This window comes from Podarcis vaucheri (assembly GCF_965113315.1).
Source record: "Podarcis vaucheri genome assembly, chromosome: 2".
Lineage (NCBI taxonomy): Eukaryota > Metazoa > Chordata > Lepidosauria > Squamata > Lacertidae > Podarcis > Podarcis vaucheri.
Genome location: NC_138760.1, coordinates 47,548,992 through 47,569,655, shown reverse-complemented (window position 1 = coordinate 47,569,655; position 20,664 = coordinate 47,548,992). Strand labels below are relative to the sequence as shown.

At 46.1% G+C, this 20,664-nt stretch overlaps 1 protein-coding gene across 1 annotated transcript; it reads right to left on the bottom strand.

Moving 5' to 3' along the window:
• Positions 1 to 1,613: 1,613 nt before the first annotated feature.
• Positions 1,614 to 13,155, bottom strand: DDX39A (DExD-box helicase 39A). The gene is made up of 11 exons (XM_082213424.1): positions 13,005 to 13,155; positions 9,350 to 9,560; positions 8,584 to 8,711; positions 8,148 to 8,240; positions 6,368 to 6,551; positions 5,839 to 5,957; positions 4,233 to 4,364; positions 4,033 to 4,142; positions 3,655 to 3,799; positions 3,160 to 3,307; positions 1,614 to 1,906 (listed from the first exon to the last, which is right to left on the bottom strand). The coding sequence occupies exons 2-11, from the start codon at positions 9,555 to 9,557 to the stop codon at positions 1,890 to 1,892; spliced, it is 1,284 nt and encodes a 427-aa protein (XP_082069550.1). The 5' UTR covers positions 9,558 to 9,560; positions 13,005 to 13,155; the 3' UTR covers positions 1,614 to 1,889.
• Between the last annotated feature and the right edge of the window lie 7,509 nt (positions 13,156 to 20,664).

The window sequence follows — 20,664 nt, the reverse complement described above, 5'->3', positions numbered from 1 at the left end:
GAGTTATACCATCTTTTTAAGCAAGTAACTTTTGGGATGGGGGTGGGGTGGGTGGGGAGGGAGAAGAGCAATATGCAATGCAAAGGAAATGGGTAATTACTTAAACACACCACTTCAAACACCCTACACTTCATACGTAAGCAACAGGAGATAAAAAGCCAGGACAGCTGACACTATCTGATTATATAGAAGAGCAAATATCTCATACAGTGGTACCCCGCAAGACGAACGCCTCGCGAGACGAAAAACTCGCAAAACGAAAGGTTTTTTCGTTTTCGAGTTGCCTCGCAAGACGAATTTCCCTATGGGCTTGCTTCGCAAAACGAAGCTTGCCCCGGGGACAGCGGGTCTTCTCTTTTGAAGCAAGGGGCTGCGGGGAGATAGCGATCTCCCTGCAGCCCCTTGCTGCAAAAGACGTCCGGGGGAAGCGGGGAAGAAGCGCTTCGCTTCCCGCTTCCCCCGGACCTCTTCTGAAGCAAGGGGCTGCAGGGAGATCGCTATCTCCGCCCAGCCCCTTGCTGCAAAAGACGTCCGGGGGAAGCGGGGAAGCGAAGCGCTTCTTCCCCGCTTCCCCCGACCTCTTCTGAAGCAAGGGGCTGCAGGGAGATCGCTATCTCCGCCCAGCCCCTTGCTGCAAAAGACGTCCGGGGGAAGCGGGGAAGCGAAGCGCTTCTTCCCCGCTTCCCCCGGACCTCTTCTGAAGCAAGGGGCTGCAGGGAGATCGCTTCTCCCGGTGCTCCGAAGCCGGGCGGGGGGCAGGGGACACCTCCCGCCGCCGCAGGGACACCTTTTGAAGGCAGGCGGGGGGGGAGCAAAGACTTTCGCCCCCCCGCCCGCCTTCAGAAGAGGTCCAGGACCTCTTCTGAAGGCTGGCGTGGGGCAAAAGTCTTTGTCCCCCCCTGCCTGCCTTCCCAGGGGCTTTTAAATCGCCCCGGACAGCGGAGAAGTCCTCCGCTGTCCGGGGCGATTTTAAAATGCCGCCCGCCAGCATTTTAAGATCACCCGGACAGCGGAGAAGTCCTCCGCTGTCCCGGGGTTTTTTAAAATGCTGGGGGTGGGAAGAAAAGCCCTTGTCCCCCCCCAGCCTTCAGAAGAGGTCCGGGGACAGACTGTCCCCGGACCTGGTCTGAAGGCGGTTTCCCTAGGAACGCATTAATTGATTTTCAATGCATTCCTATGGGAAACCGTGCATCGCAAGACGAAAAAACCGCAAGACGAAGAGACTTGCGGAACGAATTAATTTCGTCTTGCGAGGCACCACTGTACAAGGGTATGTAGAGACCAATCAAGGACATACATATCAATAGTGCCTGTCTTGTTTTCTCCAAAAGGAAGATCTGTTTCACATTTCTGTTCTGTGAAAGGGTTTGCAATGGAGACATGTCAAACAAGCACACTGCTCAAAGTCAGGACAAAGGTGAAAAGTGGTAGGTCTTGGTAAAGGAAGATGTAGGACATAGGAGACTAGCAGGCAGCAGAAGAGTATCTACGGCAAGTTTAAGAAAATGCACAATCCTGATACACAGAAAGTGGGAGACATAGCAAGGATGGAAGGCACCAAGAATGTAAATACCCACAACCTGGCTCACCGTGCCTCAAGAACAGCCAGAAAATGACATTTGAAAAATTCATTTATTACGAAACTTAGCCACAGGGGTTTACTATTCAAAAAATATAAAAGTCTAATTAAAAAAAAGCCCCCAGGCTACAGCAGAGGCAAAATACCACCTGGGCAATTTGTAGGACATTCATTTAACATCAAACACCTCTATACGTTTAACAGTGTGTTTAAAAAAAAAACAAAACATTCATCTCACTTCACCAGAAGATAGAGGTATTGTGTTCCATCAGGTTCCATTCTGGACCAGGTGGGAAGGATCCACAAACAGCTACCGACTCTGCTCAACTGCAGGAGACAAAACAGTCAGTCAATACTCCTCCCTAGGAAAGCCAAGGCAAAAAACTTGCAAGCTATCCCTGCTATGGAGAGGCATTTTGCTATACCCATCACCAGTTCTACAAAGGTGGAGTGGGTATCTCCACCACAACCAAACATGTCCCTCCCCAGTCCCCTGCATTTCAATGGGGCTTGAAAAAGCCTACTGGCTCCCAAAGGCAGCTTTTTTCAATCCATAAACTTGCAAGGAACAATGAGAGGATCTTGTGGGGCAAATGGGGATGCCCCACAACTGCATCCGGCCCACATGCTCCTCAATCCTGTACTAGGGTTAAAGTTATTCAGGTAGCCTAATGGTAATTGGCGGGAGGCAGTGGAAGACAGGAGTGCCTGGCGTGCTCTGGTCCATGGGGTCACGAAGAGTCGGACACGACTAAACAACAACAAAGTAACTTTTGGGATGGGTGTGTGTGTGATGGTAATTCAGAGCTGTCATCCCAAACACTTCAGCAGGCACTGCTCCCAGCATAGTGCCCTGCTTCCAAGAACCATTGCTGCAACATGTACCACGTACTTCACATTCCACCTCCTCACCCCAGCAGCCTCTCATTGGCACCATAACAGTTACCTCTGTCCCAACAGCTGCACCACATCTGCCAGAGCAGGGGTTTTTTCCTATCATGTGCCACTGACTCATGGGGCGAGGAGGGAAGATAGAGAATCAATTGGGGGGCAACTGAACCACAACTTCAAAGGTCTTGCCCCCACCTCTCTGTTCCCTTTCAAACATTTGGGGGAGGAAAGACGCAGAAATCTAGTGCTTATTAGAAGCCTCCCACTTTGAAGGTAACAACTGCTCAGATGAAACTAAGCAGCAAGCCAGAGTCAGTCTAGAAGTGTCCCCAAGTCCATGCCCTACAACACAAACAGGGCACAAAAAAGGGAACAACTTCCACAAGTGCAATACGTCGTCTCTCCTCCCCACACTCCTGATATGCTCTGGAGTTTCCCACAACCCTCTGGAGCCAATTTGTGGGTGGTGGGGACACAGAAGTGAAATTACATTGCACTTTAAGACCCAGCAACATATACTATCGTTACAGACAAGGATCCACTCAATGGACCACTTTGTCTTCCTTCAGGTTCCCAGAAATAGTGTATTCTGCAATGGCTACCCTGATTCTCCCCCACACTTGGGCAGGGTAGACAAAGAACATGCCATCAGGAAGAAAAGTCTGTCCAAGTCAATTTCTAGTACATACTATATGTGGAGATGTCTATCTCTTCAGGGAGCTCAGCAACGTTGACCTCAAAACGATCCTGCACTTCATTGAGGATTTTGGCATCACCTTCATCTGACACAAAAGTAATAGCCAAGCCTTTTGTGCCAAAGCGCCCAGCTCGGGCCACCTGAAAAAGAGAGGTTTATATCAAGGACACACAGAAAAAACATCCTTATAATCTCTGAATTCATCACCCCAGAGGTACTATCTCTGCCCTGCACCCTGTGACAAGCTCAATGCAGACTGCTGCTCTTTTCCTCCACCCTGGAAACTATGTACCCTGATTGCAGAAACATTTGCAACTAAACTACCAAAGTTAAATTATCAGAAGGGATGTGACTAGGAACTAGCCAGGACCTGCAACGGTTAGCAGCTCCCTGCCACAAGTATGAATGGCAAGGTATTAGAACAAATACCTTCCAGAGAAACAAGTCTGACTGTGCAGTTCATTCCCCATCCTATAACCAGACTCACTCTGTGCAGGTAGGTATCTGAGTCCTCAGGCATGTCATAGTTGAAGACTATGTTGACCCGCTCTATGTCCATCCCACGGCCAAACAGATTAGTGGCTACCAGAATCCGACGTTGGAAGTCCTTGAACTGCTGGTACCTAGACAGTCTGCAAAGAACAAAAGAGACATGGCTGACCTCCCCTGAAAACATACAGGAGCTGTATGCAGTGCACAGCCCATTATCTGTAGTGCATTAACTTTCTAGATCCCCTCTTCCCCTTAACACACACAACTGATGTCAACAAGCCACATTCCATGATAAAAAAGTGAACTCAGAATTCATGTTCTGCACTATATCTGCTGCTGCCCTCTCCTGACACAGCCATCTCGCTGTACTCACCTCTCCTCCTGAGACATGCCTCTGTGAATAGCAATGGCTGGGAAGTTCTGCTCAACCAAGAGCTGAGCTAATGCCATGCAGCGCTGCACCGACTTCACAAATATAACAACCTGCAAGGGGTGGGAAGAGGGAAGGGGTTTTAACATGGAAGCTCCAGGGACTCCCAGGAGCCCTGCTTGTCAACCCTCGCTAACACAGACCTGGTTGAACTCCAGCACATCCAGAAGGTCAAAGAGCTTGCGGTTTTTCTCAGTGTCCTTCAACTTCACATAGTATTGCTGCAGGCCATGCAGAGTCAGCTTGGTCTCATCATCCACAAAGACCTCCATGGGCTGCGAACGGAGAAGAAAGCCAATGTGACCTTTTACCGGCAAAGACAGCAAAATCCTCCAAACATATCTAGACAAGTTTTTAAACACCACTTTTCATGTTTAATTGATAGATGTAGAAAATATCAAATTCCCACAGCGATAGGCATTACTTTGATCACTACAGGGAATGTTGGATGCTGGGAGCAGAAATAGAACTATTTCATCTGTAGAACTGCAGATGAATTCTCTACATGCTCAAAAGCTCCCTCTTCTGCCAAGCACTGAAGGGAGAATTCCCACTACTGTTAATTATCTACAAAATTGCTTTAAGTGCCTGGAAGGAGAGAAAGCTGACTTGGTAGGCATTTATCATGCATTTCATCAAGGTCCCGAGGTAAACATTCTCTAATCTACTGGGGAAACAATGAAGACAAAGAAAAATTCAAAACTAGTAGGTCAACTAGATGAGATGCCCCAGTGCAGCTCTCCTTTACAACCAAAAGCATGTAGTGATAGCACTCGGCAGCTGTTGGCATCTGCACAGCTTCAGACGGAATTTAACAGTGGTAATGAGAGACTGGTGGTCACTTTCCACCCTGAGCTATATACCTGAACGTGCCTAACTTTCTGTCTTCTCTGGCTGCCGTGGTACACTATTCCAATCAGTGGGGGAATCAAAGGGAGCATGGAGTGACATTCACTTGTGCAATGAGACTATCCCCTCCCTCCTCTTTCCAGATGCACCCTAAGCCTGTTCCATGGGTTTTCCCAACCCTCTAGAGCAAGACAATTCAGCTCTAAGGGAACTTCATTTTTTAAACTTTATATGCCAGAAATATCAGCCTCGTTAAGCAGTGTCTGCATTTCCAATACTATTGACATGCATTCTACCAAGACTTGCAAAAAGGGAGAAAAATGCCACTGTGGTTCTATAGAGAGATGAAACAGAAAACAATGTGTGTTTGGGTTTTCTAACAGCCACGCTAAGAAAGCATAGGGAACACAACAAAGCTGAACAGGGCTATGATTACTAACTTCCCTCCACCTATCGTCACCTAAGAATATGATATGAGCTGCAAACAAGTCAATGCCTCCATGGGCACAGCTGCCCCCCCCCCCAAATCAAAACAAATTAATACAAATTCTAGGTTCGGCCCCACCCCAAATCCTGGCTACACCCATGACTGCCTCATACTACCAAGCCTTCCTTCAACATAAGGGGTCCCTTTTCAAACAATGCAGTAGGGCAAAACTGCCTCAAAGGGGCCTCTTTAGCCTAGTGTGGAAGGCCCTTTCCTGGATCTCCTACACTAGTGCAACCATCTAGGACAGTTTCTTAAACTTGGGTCTCCAGCTGGTTTTGGACTACAACTCCCATCATCCCTGACCACTGGTGCTGGTAGCTAGGGATAATGAGGTTTGTAGCCCAACCTGGAAACCAAAGTTTGGGAAACTAATCTAAGGAGAGGATGAAATCAAAGGTTTTAGGGCTTACATCCTGCATGAACTTTCTGCAGACAGGCCGGATCTCCTTGCTCAGGGTGGCACTAAACATCATGCATTGCTTTTCATGGGGTGTCAGTCGAAAGATCTCCTGCACATCACGCCGCATATCTAAAAGAACAGTAGGAAGAATCAGGTTGCTGTAATTCACCAAATACTGGCTTCTGAAAAGGACATACCAGTCCGAGTTCCACCACCTTCCTCCACTCTTGGTATCCAACATGTATCTGCTCTACCACGTGATCTGAACAGGAACAGAACCTCAGGCTGTAGAAACCGTCCGTCGCTTCCCCATGTTCTTGAAAGAGATGGCTGACTTCCTGACATGCCTCAGGGCAGATTTTTTAAGCAACAGTGCCCTTCCTCTAGGCTGGCTGCTCCTCAGTTCCTAGACTTGGAACTCAAGCACCAGACTTTCTCCCAAGGACAGCAACTCCCATACCCAGATGGATGAATAACCCCCGACCATGAAAACGCAATACATTGTGTCTTTATTATGCCAGCCCCCTCTTGTCTCTTACCCAACTGCTCCAGCATCTTGTCACACTCATCCAAAACAAAATGCTTGACATTGCGCAAGTTGAGGGTCTTGTTGCGCACCAGTGCTAAAATGCGGCCCGGGGTCCCCACCACAATATGTGGACAGTTTTTCTTCAGCACCTCTTCATCCTTTTTGATGGAAAGCCCCCCAAAGAAGACTGACACCTACAGTACAAACAGAAGCTACTGTCAGCCATAGAAAAACCCAACCACCTAACCTTCAGAACTTCAATAACTCCCACCAATTTACTTACGTCAGGGACAGTCAACATGGTACACTCTAAATGCTGCTGGCCTACAACTCCCATTATCCCTGGCCACTAGGCCATGCTGGCTGGGGCCAATAATGAGTTGGTCCACCAACATCTGGAGGGCACACCTAACTTGTGCAATAAAGTACTTGCAAGGGAGAGTACAATGAACTATGAGTGCGGCATATCTATGCTGCTTCTCACCTCTAATCATAGAATCATAGTTGGAAAGAACCATGAGGATTGTCCAACCCCCTGCAATGCAGGAATATTTCACCCAATGTGGGGTTTGAACCCACAACCCTGAAATTAAGAGTCTCATGCTCTACCGACTCTCCTCCATAATATAACACATCAGATCAACTATTGTTCCAAACCCAAGAAACAAGGTTTCCGTCCCCATGAAGCAATCAGGTGGTGCAGGGAAGCAGGCAGGCTCTTTCAGAATATAGGGACATAGTAAGCTACCTTAAACCAAGTCAGACTATTGGCCTACCTAGTTCAGTATTGCCTACACTGCTGGCAATAGCTCTGAGGGTCTTGATGGTCTTAGCTGGAGAAGCCAGGGAATGAGCCCAGTGCCTTTCATATGCTCTACCAAGTGTGTGCTCTTCCAATGAGCTACAAGCACTTCCCATCAATTTAACTGGGTCTTAAACTGACAACATTAGCAAAAGCCTGGGTTCCAACAGAGCTTCCCACCCATGAGCTTTCGTTTTATCTGAAGGTAGGTTTGAGTTTTAGATGCAGAAACTGTCAGTTTCCATTTCTTAGTACAGAAAGTATTGATCTGATGTGTAGAGATCTTTCCTGCTCTACTTAATCCAAGAGGGTTCTGGAAAGTTTTCTTTCTATGTCAAAGAAACAGGCAGAAGGTTCTTGTTTGGGTTATTCCTTCAGAGAAGCTGAGTACAGCTGGTTTAAACTGGTTCTGTTATCTTTGTGATTGTATTGAAAATGTATGACTAAAAATTCTTTTTTATTGGAAATTAATAAAAAATAGTTCAAAAAAATAAATATAAACTGGTTCTGTTATCTTTTGCTGACTATATTAGGGAGGCCAGGAGGAGCCTAGGTTCTCTCTTACTTTCTCTTTCTGTCTCTGTTCTGATGTGGTGTTAAGGTATAGACTTATTATAAGTTATTGTACGTTTTATTGTAAGTGCTGCAACTGGATTTTTTATGGACTGTGCCAATCCTGATTGTATTGGATTTGTGACCATTATGCTCATTTGCCTTCAGTAGCAGTAAAAGCTCTGCTGGATGAAGCACAATTGCCTCTGATCTATTTTTCCCCCCTTCACACGCAACGTGTCAGAAACATCTAAAACCGTTCCCACAATAAGGTCACTTCCTCTCTCTCAACCCTCTCTACAGGCTCTTTCCTAAATAATTGCACATACCATTTCCATAAGCAAAGATAGCCTTCCACCTTTCCCTGCCATACAGCAATAGCCTGCATTCTGTATTGTATATATTTCAGACCTAACTGCAAAAGATTTTCCCTTACCTTGACAGTGGACATATACTTTGAGAAGCGCTCATATTCTTTGCTGATCTGGAAGGCCAGCTCCCGGGTGTGACACATCACCAGCACAGACACCTGCCAGAAAGAAACGGACAAATTTGCACAATAGCAGCAAGAAGGGTTTAGGACTCCCCACTGCTACCTGAAACACAGATAACACTACACAATGGTTTAGAGCTACGTCCCTGAGATGCAGTGAGGATGAGCAGAGCCTTGGGCTCGCACACTCCTCCCTTCTTCACAACCACAATGAGGACTTGTTGGAAATTAGTTTCATTGTCAAAGACCACTGGCTCACAGCAGTTCATGCAGATGATAATAAAACATCATTTAGTGTTACATGTAAATACAGCCTATAGCTCCAAAATAGAGTTGCGCTGGACATAAGCACAGTACAGTACTATTCCCCATTACATACCTGCCCATCCAGTGGCTCAATCTGCTGCAGTGTAGCCAATACAAAGACAGCAGTCTTGCCCATGCCCGATTTGGCTTGGCATAGGACATCCATGCCCAGGATTGCCTGTGGAATGCATTCATGCTGCACTGAGAGAGCAAGAATAAGTAACAGTTTAGACAAACCCTAAGCAAACACAGGAAGCCAAAGTAAATGTACCCCCAGAGGACTTGATCCCACCTCTCTCCCAACCCTTTAAATCCAGAAATTCCACACCACACCCTTCCATGAGGTTAACTTTTCTGCACACATACTAGGGGAGGAAAAACTCTTCACATCCAATAGCAGCTGCTGCACAAGCACTGGGATTTTCCAGGTTCATCAGCCTGAATTACAAGTTAAAATGAAAGACATGGCTGTGGAATAGTCATCCTACAGAAGCTTCTTACTAGCACACCCTAAAATCCCTCCTTTCTCTTAAATGTTAGATCACACCCTATTCCATGCAGAGTCTAAACCCATTTCCTATGGCTAACAGGGTCTGCTCAGCTGGACTGACAATTACGAAGTCCCTCCATCCAAAGTGAACTCCATTTCCAATAAAGTAGGGCTCTAGAGAGCTATACTAGGCTCAACAAGGACATCCCATTCCAGCATAACCCTCCCACCCTGCTCCCTGCAGCCCCCAGCTCTCACCCTGCACCGCATGGCACCACTGGCAGTTGCTCCCCGGTGGGTGGGCTGGGCTGGCTGACGAGGGGGCCAGGGGCCTTGGCTCAGCTCCTACCTTCTGACGGGTGCTCAAAGCCGCAGTCCACAATGGCACGAAGGAGCTCTGGCTTCAGCAGGAAGTCTCGGAAGCCAGAACTGTGAATGGAGACATAGGAGCCCTTCACATCTTTTTTATTGGGGACAGGGGCAGCATCAGTCACTGCCTGAGGCTCTTCATCCTCCTCATAGTCCAGCAACTCATTCTCTACATCCTGTTCAGCCATGTCCTGTAGAAAAACCAAGAGGAGGAATAAAAGGCTTGAGGAAAGACCACTAAGCTCAGGAGTAAGAGCACCCAAAGAACAGGAAAAGTGAAATCTGGATGAGTTAGGAATTGCAACTGTAGCTGCATCAACTGAAGGATCATCAGCTCAAAGCACTCCATCCACATCCATTAGCTCCAACTAGCACTGCCAGCTAATGGTTGAAGCGGATTGTGCCATCTTTCCACAGTTCTCCAAGCATCTTTTAAGGCTTTCTAACATTTGCATCACACATTGATTTTTATAGCCAAGTATTATTTCCTAATTTAGAATAACAGCAGAGAGGGAGGCGGCAGTGAGGCTCCATGCAGCGCGCCCTGCCCCAACTCAATCTTGCCCCCCAGACACAGGGCGTGTACCACCCCAGGCACCCGAGTGGCCAGCTATGCCGCTGCCTAAGCGGGCTCCATAAAGCAATTATGTCAACAGCCCAAACCACTTGAATGTTCCAGAGGCTCCAAACCCATTGGATCCATCAGTCACTGAGGGGCAACCATCCTAATAGGTCCCCTGCCACTGCAGAGGGGGAAAGGTGCTGAAAGCCTAAAGGCGATATGCAAAATGGCCCAACAAAAGTGCAGTGTTTCTAGATAAGGTGTAGACTTTTTTTCAAATCCCTTATCAAAAACTGATACTGCCAGATTATTTTTTAAAATTGAAAATCTGCCCTGCCTTTCAAAAAGGGCCTTAAATTGGATTAAAACAATTGTGTGTAATAGTTATTGTCATAAACAGTACATTCTGAATACCAGAGAGCACAGCTGCACTTCATATTCTGATTGCAGGCATCCCATTGGCCACTGTGAAAACAGAACACTGGACTAGATGCACCTCTGGCAGAATCCAGAAGGCTTTTCTTATGTCGTTAGGGCAGCATATAAACAAATTTACCTTTTTCTAAAAAAAAAAAAAAGTTTATATACAAATAAGGGCCTGTCAATCTGTGTCTAAATTTTATCATACATCTATTAGAGGGTCTACTGTACAGCAACAACTAAAGCACATTATACTAAGCACTTGCAGGTAGTTCTTGTGAAAATCTGGGGATGTAGAAAGAAATAGACCAAATTGGCAAACAGCAGCCCCAGGACCATCACTGTCCAGTAACAAGGCCCTCCAGCCAAAGCAGAACCAATGCAATCTGAAGTCTTGCCATAGTCTGAACAGGACATACTGCACCTTATGAAAGCCTTAGAGCAAAGGCAAGGCTAAGGACTGACTGCAACCTTTACTCCAATACTTTTATACCATGCAATACACCCTATTTTATTATGGCAGGTCTTCAAACAGATTATGAAAAAACCTATGCCTGTCTTTTTGGTGTGGAGTGTTTGTGAATGATTAAGAAGCGTCAGTTATTAAGAAGTACCGAAGAGACTTATTGCATGGGCTTATTGCCCCGGTTCTATTATTTTCATCGCCATGATCCTACACAATCTCAAAGGGAAACTCTCCACCAGAGTAGAATCATATATTGAACAGATGGAAAGCTCTTTAATCTGAGTAGGCTGAAAGCAAAGGGTAAGGTTATCATAACTTCCACCATAGAGCTCCAGTATGCTGATGACAAGGTAGTGTGTGCACACTCAGAGAATGACCTCCAAACCATCCTATATATCTTTGCAGTGGCCTATCATTCAACATCCAAAAAACCAAAGTGCTGCACCAACAACCACAAAACATCCCCTCTGCAGTGCCACAAATCCAATGGTGAAACATCAGAAAAGTGTTGATCACTTCTCCTACCTGGGCAGTTACCTTTCCACAAGGGCCAACACTGATGCCAAAATCCAGCATCGCATAAGCTCTGCGAGTGCAGCTTTCTCCTGATTAAAGTGCACAGCGGTTGAGGACCAGGGCCTTTGCATGGAAACCAAAATGCTTGTTTACGAAGCTATTGTACTACCAACCTCATTGTATGGACCACTTATAAACGCCATCTCCAACTCCTCTAAAGATTCCATCAACAGTGTCTTCGAAAATTTTTACATATTGCTTGGGAAGACAGGTGAAATAATGCCAGTGTACTGGAAGAAGCAAAGATCACCAGTGTCGAAGCAATGATTCTTCAAATCAGCTTCGTTCGACTGGTCATGTTTGGATGCCTGATTTTCATCTTCCAAAGCAACTACTCTATTCCCAACTCAAGAATGGGAAGTGTAATTCTGGTGGTCAACAAAAGAGGTTTAAAGACTCTCTCAAAGCAAATCTTAAAAGTAGTATAAGCACTGATAACTGTGAAACATTGGCCTGTGAGCACTCCAATTGGAAAACAGCCTTTACCAAAGGTGTAATGGACTTTGAAGCAGCACGAACTCAGGATGGAAGGGAGAAACGTGCTAAGAAGAAGGCACGCTTGGCAAAACCAAACCGTGATCAACTCCCACCCAGAAACCTAGGTCCCCGATGTGGAAGGTCGGGTGGATCCAGAATTGGCCTTCACATTCACTTACAGACTCACTGTTAAGACTGTGTTCATGGAAGACAATCTTACTCGCAGGGCTGGATTTAAGTTTGATGAGGCCCTAAGCCCTTTATATGTCCAACTGTCCTTTGTCAACAACCAATTGTCGCTGTTTTTTTGTGTTGAATATATGCTATATGGTAATTTATGGGCCTAGTAGGTATCTAAATCCATTTGCACATGCAGAATGTGAGCACCCTATACATAGAAATGAGCAAACCAGTGATATTTGGGGAGCTGGCTACCAGGAAGGGCCCATTACTTACATCATAGGAGCCTAATACAAAAACACTGTTGCTGTATGTAGGTTTCATTTTATCTGTTTTATATCTTATACTTTGGAAATGGACATCTAGGTTTTTTCCCTTTAAATTTTATGGGGGGCCCCAAGATATAGCTTGTTTAGCTTATACGTAAATCCGGCAGTTTACTCGGCAACGAGTGATCGCCAGAGGAGGAGGAAGAAGAAGAGAGAGAGGCGGGACGTCGGCGGGGGCGAAAGAGAGCGCCTCCTTTTCAGGCGCAGGACCCCCAAGGGAGCCTCGGAAGCACAGCCAAGGCAGTCCCGGGTAGGCCCCAGCGCTGCAGCCACGAGGCTGGCGCGGGCGGAGGGGAGGCGCCGCGACGGCGCCTTCAAGTTCCGCAAGCAGCCGAGGCGTCCCGGACTTCCGAGGCGCCTCCATGCAGGTCCAGCCCTCCCGAGGAGCAATGTGAGGAGCAATTTCGCGCGTGGCCAAAACGGTCGTCTGAATGGGCCGGCGAGGAAGGAACCAAGAGGCGACCCAAGCAGAGGCGCCTCCTCTCCACGACCGACCGACCGGCGCCCGCCCACCCCACCCGCCGCCGCCACGAGAAGGTCTGAGGGACCAGGCGGCAGGGCGGGAGGCTTGCGCCGCCATGGGAAGCCTTCCTCGCCGCCGCCGCCCCACGCAGAGCCCCCTCACCTGCTCAGGTCCGAGTTGCCGAGTCGCTTCCCGCTTCGCCTTGTGCACACCGCGCTCCAATTCGGATAGGACGCCCCAGTACAGGAAGCACCTTCGATTCCTATTGGCCGCCGCCGCCGAGCGCGGACCCGCCTCTATACGAAACCGGCGGAAGGAAGCTTCGACTCGTCTTCGCGCCCGCCAATCAAATGACGTCAGCGCTGTGCCATTGGCTGGATTGAGACCCGACGATTGAGAAAGAGAATACAGATGGGAGAAGGGGGCTGAGCAAAGCTTCCAGAAATCTATGGTGAGATTGTAGGAGGAGACTCCGCCATTTTGGATGCTGGCGGGAGTCGTCGCAAGCCCTTTACTGTGTAGGTTTATTTTTTAGGCGCCCTTTTTCTCCGCATACATTTTATTATAGATGAAGGTCTGCCCCCCTGAACTGTTCGGAGGATGAGTAGGATTATAGTGCCATAAAATAAACGCTGCTAATGCAATCTTGCCCCTGCCATTGAACTCAAGGGGACTTATTCCTGAGCAGGATTGTTTAAGGCATACACTGAGTTTAGTGCTTCATGGGGCTACGAAAGCTCAAGTTGCAATAAAATTATGGCTTGTTCTCTGACCGCAGCACGCTACTGCTAGCCCTTTATAATATATCTAGGGGTGGTGAGCCGTATGTGGTCAGGAAAAAGGGAACAAATGCTGTCTTGAATGCTGAGTACATTGTATATACCAAGGCATAGGTGCCAATGAACTAAGGCTGTGTGCATAGACAGGGCCTTCTCGGTATTGGCGTCCGCTCTGTGGAACACCCTCCCATCAGATGTCAAGGAAATAAGCAGCTATCCTATTTTTAAAAGACATCTAAAGGCAGCCCTATTTAGGGAAGTTTTTAATATTTAATGCTGTATTGTTTTCAACACTGGACTGGGAGCCACCCAGTGGCTTGGGAAACTCAGCCAGATGGGCAGGGTATAAATAAATTATTATTATTATTATTATTATCAGTTTAAAATGCAGCCAGGTTCTTTTTCTTAAGTTTGGATCAAAGCTGGTTTGGGGTGGGGTGGGGTGAACACATCAAAATGCAGTATTTCACGGCTTTACAGCAGAATTCTTCAAGAAATTCAAAGAAACCCTGATGTCCTAACCCACCTATTCAACGACATCATAAAAGGGGCCCCCATCCTTAAAACCTGGACTTCTTCCAAAATAGTCTCTATCCCAAAACCACTCAAAGATACCCTCAAGAGTAGAATCATACCACCGGATCTCTCATTGATAAACCAAGACTGCAAGACTAAAAAAAATTTTCCTACACAAATTAATTGCCCCAGACCAGACTGGCTTCGTCCCTGGTCTCAGTATAATAGACCCCATTAGGAAATTACTGAATTTGATCGAACACAGCAAAGCAACTCAACTCCCACTGACGATTATGTCCCTAGACCATGGCCCCCTTTCCGACCTTCCTGTGCCCCCCCATAGACATAGTCAAGGGGGCAGCTGCCCCCCAATAAGTACAAATCAATACAAATCTGAGGTTCTACTCCCCCTAGCAAACACCTGCCCCCTAACAAAAATCCTGGCTACGCCCATGCCCTCCACATCCTACCAGTAGAAAGGTAACTATTTAAATATTTTGTTTGTAGATAGAACATTTTTAAAATAATTTTTATAATTTATACAAAATACAATTACATAAAATGATATGAACATAATGAAATGTTGTTGAAGCAGAAAAACATGATATCATAGAGCTGGAAGGGACCCCAAGGGTCATCTTTCTAGTGCAACCCCCTGCAATGTAGGAAACTCGGCTAAAGCATCCCTGACATACGGCCATCCAACCTCTGCTTAGAAACCTCTAAGTAAGGAGTCCACAACCTCCAGAGGGAGATCCATCTTGCATGTAATATAAAAAGTAATCTATGTAACCCCAGTTATTTATTCAGTCCAAAAGGCGCACAGGGAATTCTGTATATATGGGAGAATTTTAAAAAGCAAGTGATCCTCACTGACCTGGTGCAAAAAGATCTTGTCATCCGGAGAAGCCCTGGCTGCCTGGGAGTAAGCCCCACTGAACTCAGTGCGGCTTTCTTCTGATTAGACACTTGGTTATTTACTAGATACAAGTCAGCAGCACCAGATGACCCCCCCCCCCAGCTAGGCACTGGGGTGGATTGCATCCTGCACCTTGCAGAGTCAGGCCCAGGCTGCCACTGGACTCAGCACTGGTGGCAGCAACAAGCAGCTCGGGCTCACCCAACCCTACCCATTGCCACCCCACCACTGCACCGGACCACCTGGGGGTTCTGGATCGCAGACTTTACTAGACAAAACAAAAGCCTCAGTGATCGCCCTCTCCCGCTGGAAGACTAGGACTGCGCCAAGAAAATGCACATGGCAAAAAGGAGCGTGAGATATATATATATAATGAGTTGTTTTTTTCTTCACTTCTCACTTCCCTCTATAGTCCCCACACAGCATAAAACTTCCAGATAAAAACCTGGCAAGCCAAAGGTCTATATCACCTAGCAGATTTCTACAAAACAGCAAACCCATATCAACACAAGAAATACAAGACAAACTAGGGGACACCCAAATACCCTGGCTAACACACCACCAATTGCATGCCTTCTTAAACAATCCCTCTGCCTGGTTCCCTGTAACTTGGCTTCTTGCAGTGAGGGAACCGCCAGAAGGCCCTCGGCGCTGGACCTCAGTGTCCAGGTAGAACGATGGGGGTGGAGACGCTCCTTCAGATATACTGGACCGAGGCCGTTTAGGGCTTTAAAGGTCAGCACCAACACTTTGAATTGTGCTCGGAAACTTACTGGGAGCCAATGTAGGTCTTTCAAGACCGGTCTTATGTGGTCTCGGCGGCTGCTCCCAGTCACCAGTCTAGCTGCCACATTCTGGATTAGTTGTAGTTTTGGGTCACCTTGAAAGGTAGCCCCACATAGAGCGCATTGCAGTAGTCCAAGCGGGAGATAACCAGAGCATGCACCACTCTGGCAAGACAGTCCACGGGCAAATAGGGTCTCAGCCTGCGTACCAGATGGAGCTGATAAACAGCTGCCCTGGACACAGAACTAACCTGCGCCTCCATGGACAGCTGTGAGTCCAAAATGACTCCCAGGCTGCGCACCTGGTCCTTCAGGGGCACAGTTACCCCATTCAGGACCAGGGAGTCCTCCACACCCGCCTGCCTCCTGTCCCCCAAAAACAGTACTTCTGTCTTGTCAGGATTCAGCCTCAATCTGTTAGCCGCCATCCATCCTCCAACCGCCTCCAGACACTCACACAGGACCTTCACTGCCTTCACTGGTTCTGATTTGAAAGAGAGGTAAATCTTTAATAAAAATTAATTTTTTAATAAAAAATATAGTATTTCATAAGAAACCACAGGAAAGATGCGGGATAGATATGGATTGTGGCTATTGCGTACATGGCTTGCCAAACCAGCATTGGGGTGGGAGCACACTGGATGGAGAGTATACAGGGCTGTGGACACAGCATCATTGGGGCACCTCTAAATTAAGTATGCTCCATTTTGCACCAAAGAAGCTCTTTAAAGGGCAAATTAGTTTGGGATCTCCAGGAAAGTCCCCTCAAGATCCACCAGGATGAGCAGCTTAGAGTACAGCAGATCTTCAGTTTAGCTGGCTGATGCTCAGCTCAGCTGGAATTAAGTTCCCAACCCCCCAGCTCAGCTGAAGAGAGGCCAGCATAACTTGCTCAGCCAGGGCTAAGCCAAGGCTAGTGTAGGTTTCCCACCCCACCCCCAAAGGATGCAACAGGGATGGGACCAGAGGGGGAGGGGGACTTTGGCCAGATCTGAACCAGTTCAGATCGTTCTGCCTGGACACTGAGGTCCAGCGCCGAGGGCCTTCTGGCGGTTCCCTCGCTACTAGAAGCCAAGTTGCAGGGAACCAGGCAGAGGGCCTTCTCGGTAGTGGCACCCACCCTGCGGAACGCCCTCCCACCAGATGTCAAAGAGAAAAATAACTACCAAACTTTTAGAAGACATCTGAAGGCAGCCCTGTTTAGGGAAGCTTTTAATGTTTATTGTATTTTAGTATTCTGTTGAAGCCACCCAGAGTGGCTGGGGAAACCCAGCCAGATGGGCGGGGTATAAATAATATATTATTATTATTAATTATTATTAATTATTATTAATTATTATTATTCAGCTTGGCCATATGACCTGGCAACCCAGCACAGAACGCTATTTCAAAAGCTTGTTTTCCCTCTGCCAGGTTTAGGCAGAGCAGCTGCAGCAGCCCTGCTGTGGAATGGGGTTAAGGATCTTGTGTAACTTTACGCCAGCTTACCTTACACCAGCTTGCTTCACACCAGCTCCTTGAGCATAGTATTGCTCCCTTAGTGATGACTCACAGACATCAGGGAATTCATGTGCTATTTCATTAAAAACATTAATCCTCCAAAAAGCCAATCCATCGTGCAGAGCCGTCTGTGCTATTTTTTTCACTGGAATGCATCCAGCTCTAATTGAGCCATTATTCAGCCTTCATTCTTGTGCTAAATGAAATACTATTTCCTGTGCTAAATGCAGTACTATTTCAGCCCACACTGGATGCTGGGCTGAAAAGTCTGCCAAGCACTTAGCAGAAATTTCTAAGCCTGATCACATCCCCTTTAAACCAGTCCCTTCCCACTGCAGCAGAATTAGGTGGCCTCAGACTGAAAACACCCGTCTGCCCTGTAGAAGTAGCTTGACTACACTTGGAACTACTTGATGCTTGGTTATGCTTTTATAGCTGAAGAGTTTTTGCTTTGCAGATACAGATCTATATTACAGATTATGTCGGCTGAGGTTGCTGTTCTTCACTGTTCAATTTTATTTTATTTTTTGAAAATCCTGAACTGATGGCAAAGATAAATTCTTCTCTTTCTTCTAGCAGGTCCTGGTTCACAACTTGTCCATTCCTTCACAACTGGATGAGCAACCTCAGAATTCTCCCCTCAAAATATGGAGAGTCTGCTCCCTGACAGGCATATCTTAGCAAAGAGGGTTAATCTCTTTGATCATTTCACAAAGAGCGAACATTTGATGCTGTAATGAAGACATAAAAAGTGTGGCTTTTATTTTGAGGCAGTGCAATATGGACAATGCCTGTGTACACACTCCTAAAAGAGCTACAATTCCCAGCAGCCTTAATAAATTATGGTTCCCAATATACTTGGGACAGGGGGAGTCAAGTGCTTTAAACTGTGTTGAAGCCACATTCAAAATCTGGACACATCTTGGAGTAAACGCATCTCTCTTTGCTTTGCATTACACTGTAAGCAGGGGGATGTGGTTGTGGCAACTATATTGTCTTACTGTTCACTAAAGCATTTGATCTAATGTTTGTGTGTGTGTGTTTTCCTAAACTATTATGCTAAACAAAGATGTGCAGAAGTGGCATCCACAGGTGTTCTTTCTCTTGGAGCATCTTGGAGAAAGATGGAATTAGCTGTGTCTCTTTATACTACTGCTGGTTAAAGACACACATGAAACTATGAATCATGGGTGCTGTCCTTAGGGGAATTGTTGTGATCAATCAGCAATTTGGTTATTTTTTCCACATGGAATAAAATATCTTTGCAACTCTGAATTTCTGAATTCTATTATCGATGTTTATTTTAGTGTTTACATATTGGTGCATGTTTTTTATCCGAGCACCAGTATAACCTAACTTTGAGATATACACTTTGGGCGCTAGATGGCAGGGCTTCTCTACTCCTGTTTACCTCTGCCTTCTAACTGCGTTCTTTCTCCTTTCTGCGAAGGGCCCTTCTGCAGGTTTCCCTAATGTTTAACCAGGAATGCTGCTAGAGCAGGGATGGCCCTCTCCACCAGCTCCTCTATGTTGGCTGGCCTTCCCTGTTCTACAGGACCTATTATTCCTCATACAATGGTTGTTTTAGTTGTGGGGTTTCAGGTGTGAAATTTCAAAAGTCCTTCTCACCAAATCGCATCCATTATTATGGCAGGTGAAGAAAATCCAGTTTTTCTGCAAACTGCCCTGAGTTTCCAGGCATGGTTTGAAGGTGCTAGCACTGACTTATAAAATCTGCTGGTGACTTTTAGCATTGGCACGATTGTTTTCAATTATTGTTTTTCATGTTGATCTGGGTGGTTCTTTTAAAAAATGGATTGTTGTATTTTATTATTTTCTGTTAGAAGAAAAAGAAGAAGAAGAAGAAGAATTTGGATTTGATATCCTGCTTTATCACTACCCAGGAGGGAACCTTTGGGATGAAAGATGGGATATAACTGGAAATAGGAGTCTGGGAGCTACTTCCCTAAGAGAACACATCTGCTCCCATGAAACACCCAGCCTGCTTCCCCTGAGGTCTCCAGATTATATCCCATTCAAGGTTCCACCAAAGCAGGAAGTAAGAATAGGAGCAGGATACAAACACTGCTTTTGGCATCTGCTAGAGAAGCTGACACAACAAGCAAAGCCTGTTTATGTTAATATAATATTGTTATCAGAAAATTCATATTTAGCGCTTGCATAAAAGTGATAGGATTTTTGAAGCTCTCAGATTTTTGAGTGAGGGCAGAGACATGCTGAAACTCAGACCACCCTCTGGGACAGGCTGTTTCCATGACCACCTCAAAGCTCTGGAAGTTCATCCTCAGAAGGGTGCAAACGCCCAGCTTTATGGGCTCGCTGGAACCACTGCAGGCATTTTTGTATTGTCAAGTGGTTGAACATACAGTGGTACCTTTGGTTACGTACTTAATTCGTTCTGGAGGTCCATTCTTAACCTGAAACTGTTCTTAACCTGAAGCACCACTTTAGCTAATGGGGCCTCCTGCTGCTGCCGCACCACCGGAGCACGATTTCTGTTCTCATCCTGAAGCAAAGTTCTTAACTCGAGGTAATATTTCTGGGTTAGCGGAGTCTATAACCAGAAGCGTATGTAACCTGAAGTGTATGTAACTCGAGGTACCACTGTATATTACTGCTGATTTTGGGGGGCCTATTTCTTGTTGTCTTATGTTAATTAAATCACATTCTAGATCTGTTTTAAATATTTATTTAGACAGCTTTCTAATTTTGTGCACCACCCTAAACATTGTCAAAATGAATTGCCAAGACTGAAACTGAAAGGTGAAAGGATATTGAATCTGAACGTCTCACCCCAAGATGGTTGTCACCAATGGAAGCGAAGGCTCAGAAAAAACTCAATATGGAGGCCAAATGGCCTAAATATTGGGAAATTCTGGAACAAGTGGGAGACAGAATAAAACTGCAGAGCTTTGAAAAATTAAAAAACAAAGTGCGAGATTGGCTCCATTATTACCAAATAATGGAGACATATAATTTGGATAAAAAACTTGGCTTCCAGATGGAAAAATCAAAATTGGAAACAGAATTGTTAGACCCCAAAATTAAGAATTTATCAAGAATGTATAACTTGCTGTTGAAATGGAACACTCAGGATGAAACGGTGAAATCTGTTATGATTAAATGGGCACAAGATGTTGGACACAACATCATGATGGCTGACTGGGAACAGTTATGGACCACAGGTATGAAGTTTACGGCATGTAATGCCTTAAGAGAGAATTTAATGAAAATGATTTATAGGTGGTACGTGACACCAGTCAAGCTTGCAAAAATTTACCATTTGCCCGATAATAAATGTT

Bases quoted from the DNA above. Each gene is read 5' to 3' on its own strand.
- DDX39A (XM_082213424.1), bottom strand. From the start codon at position 9,557: ATGGCTGAACAGGATGTAGAGAATGAGTTGCTGGACTATGAGGAGGAT. The intron at 4,365-5,838 runs GTAAGCCCTAAA...CTCCGTTCGCAG, and splicing joins GCAGAAAGTTCATGCAGGAT to CCCATGGAGGTCTTTGTGGA. The intron at 3,308-3,654 runs GTGAGTCTGGTT...TCTCTTTTTCAG, and splicing joins CAGATACCTACCTGCACAGA to GTGGCCCGAGCTGGGCGCTT.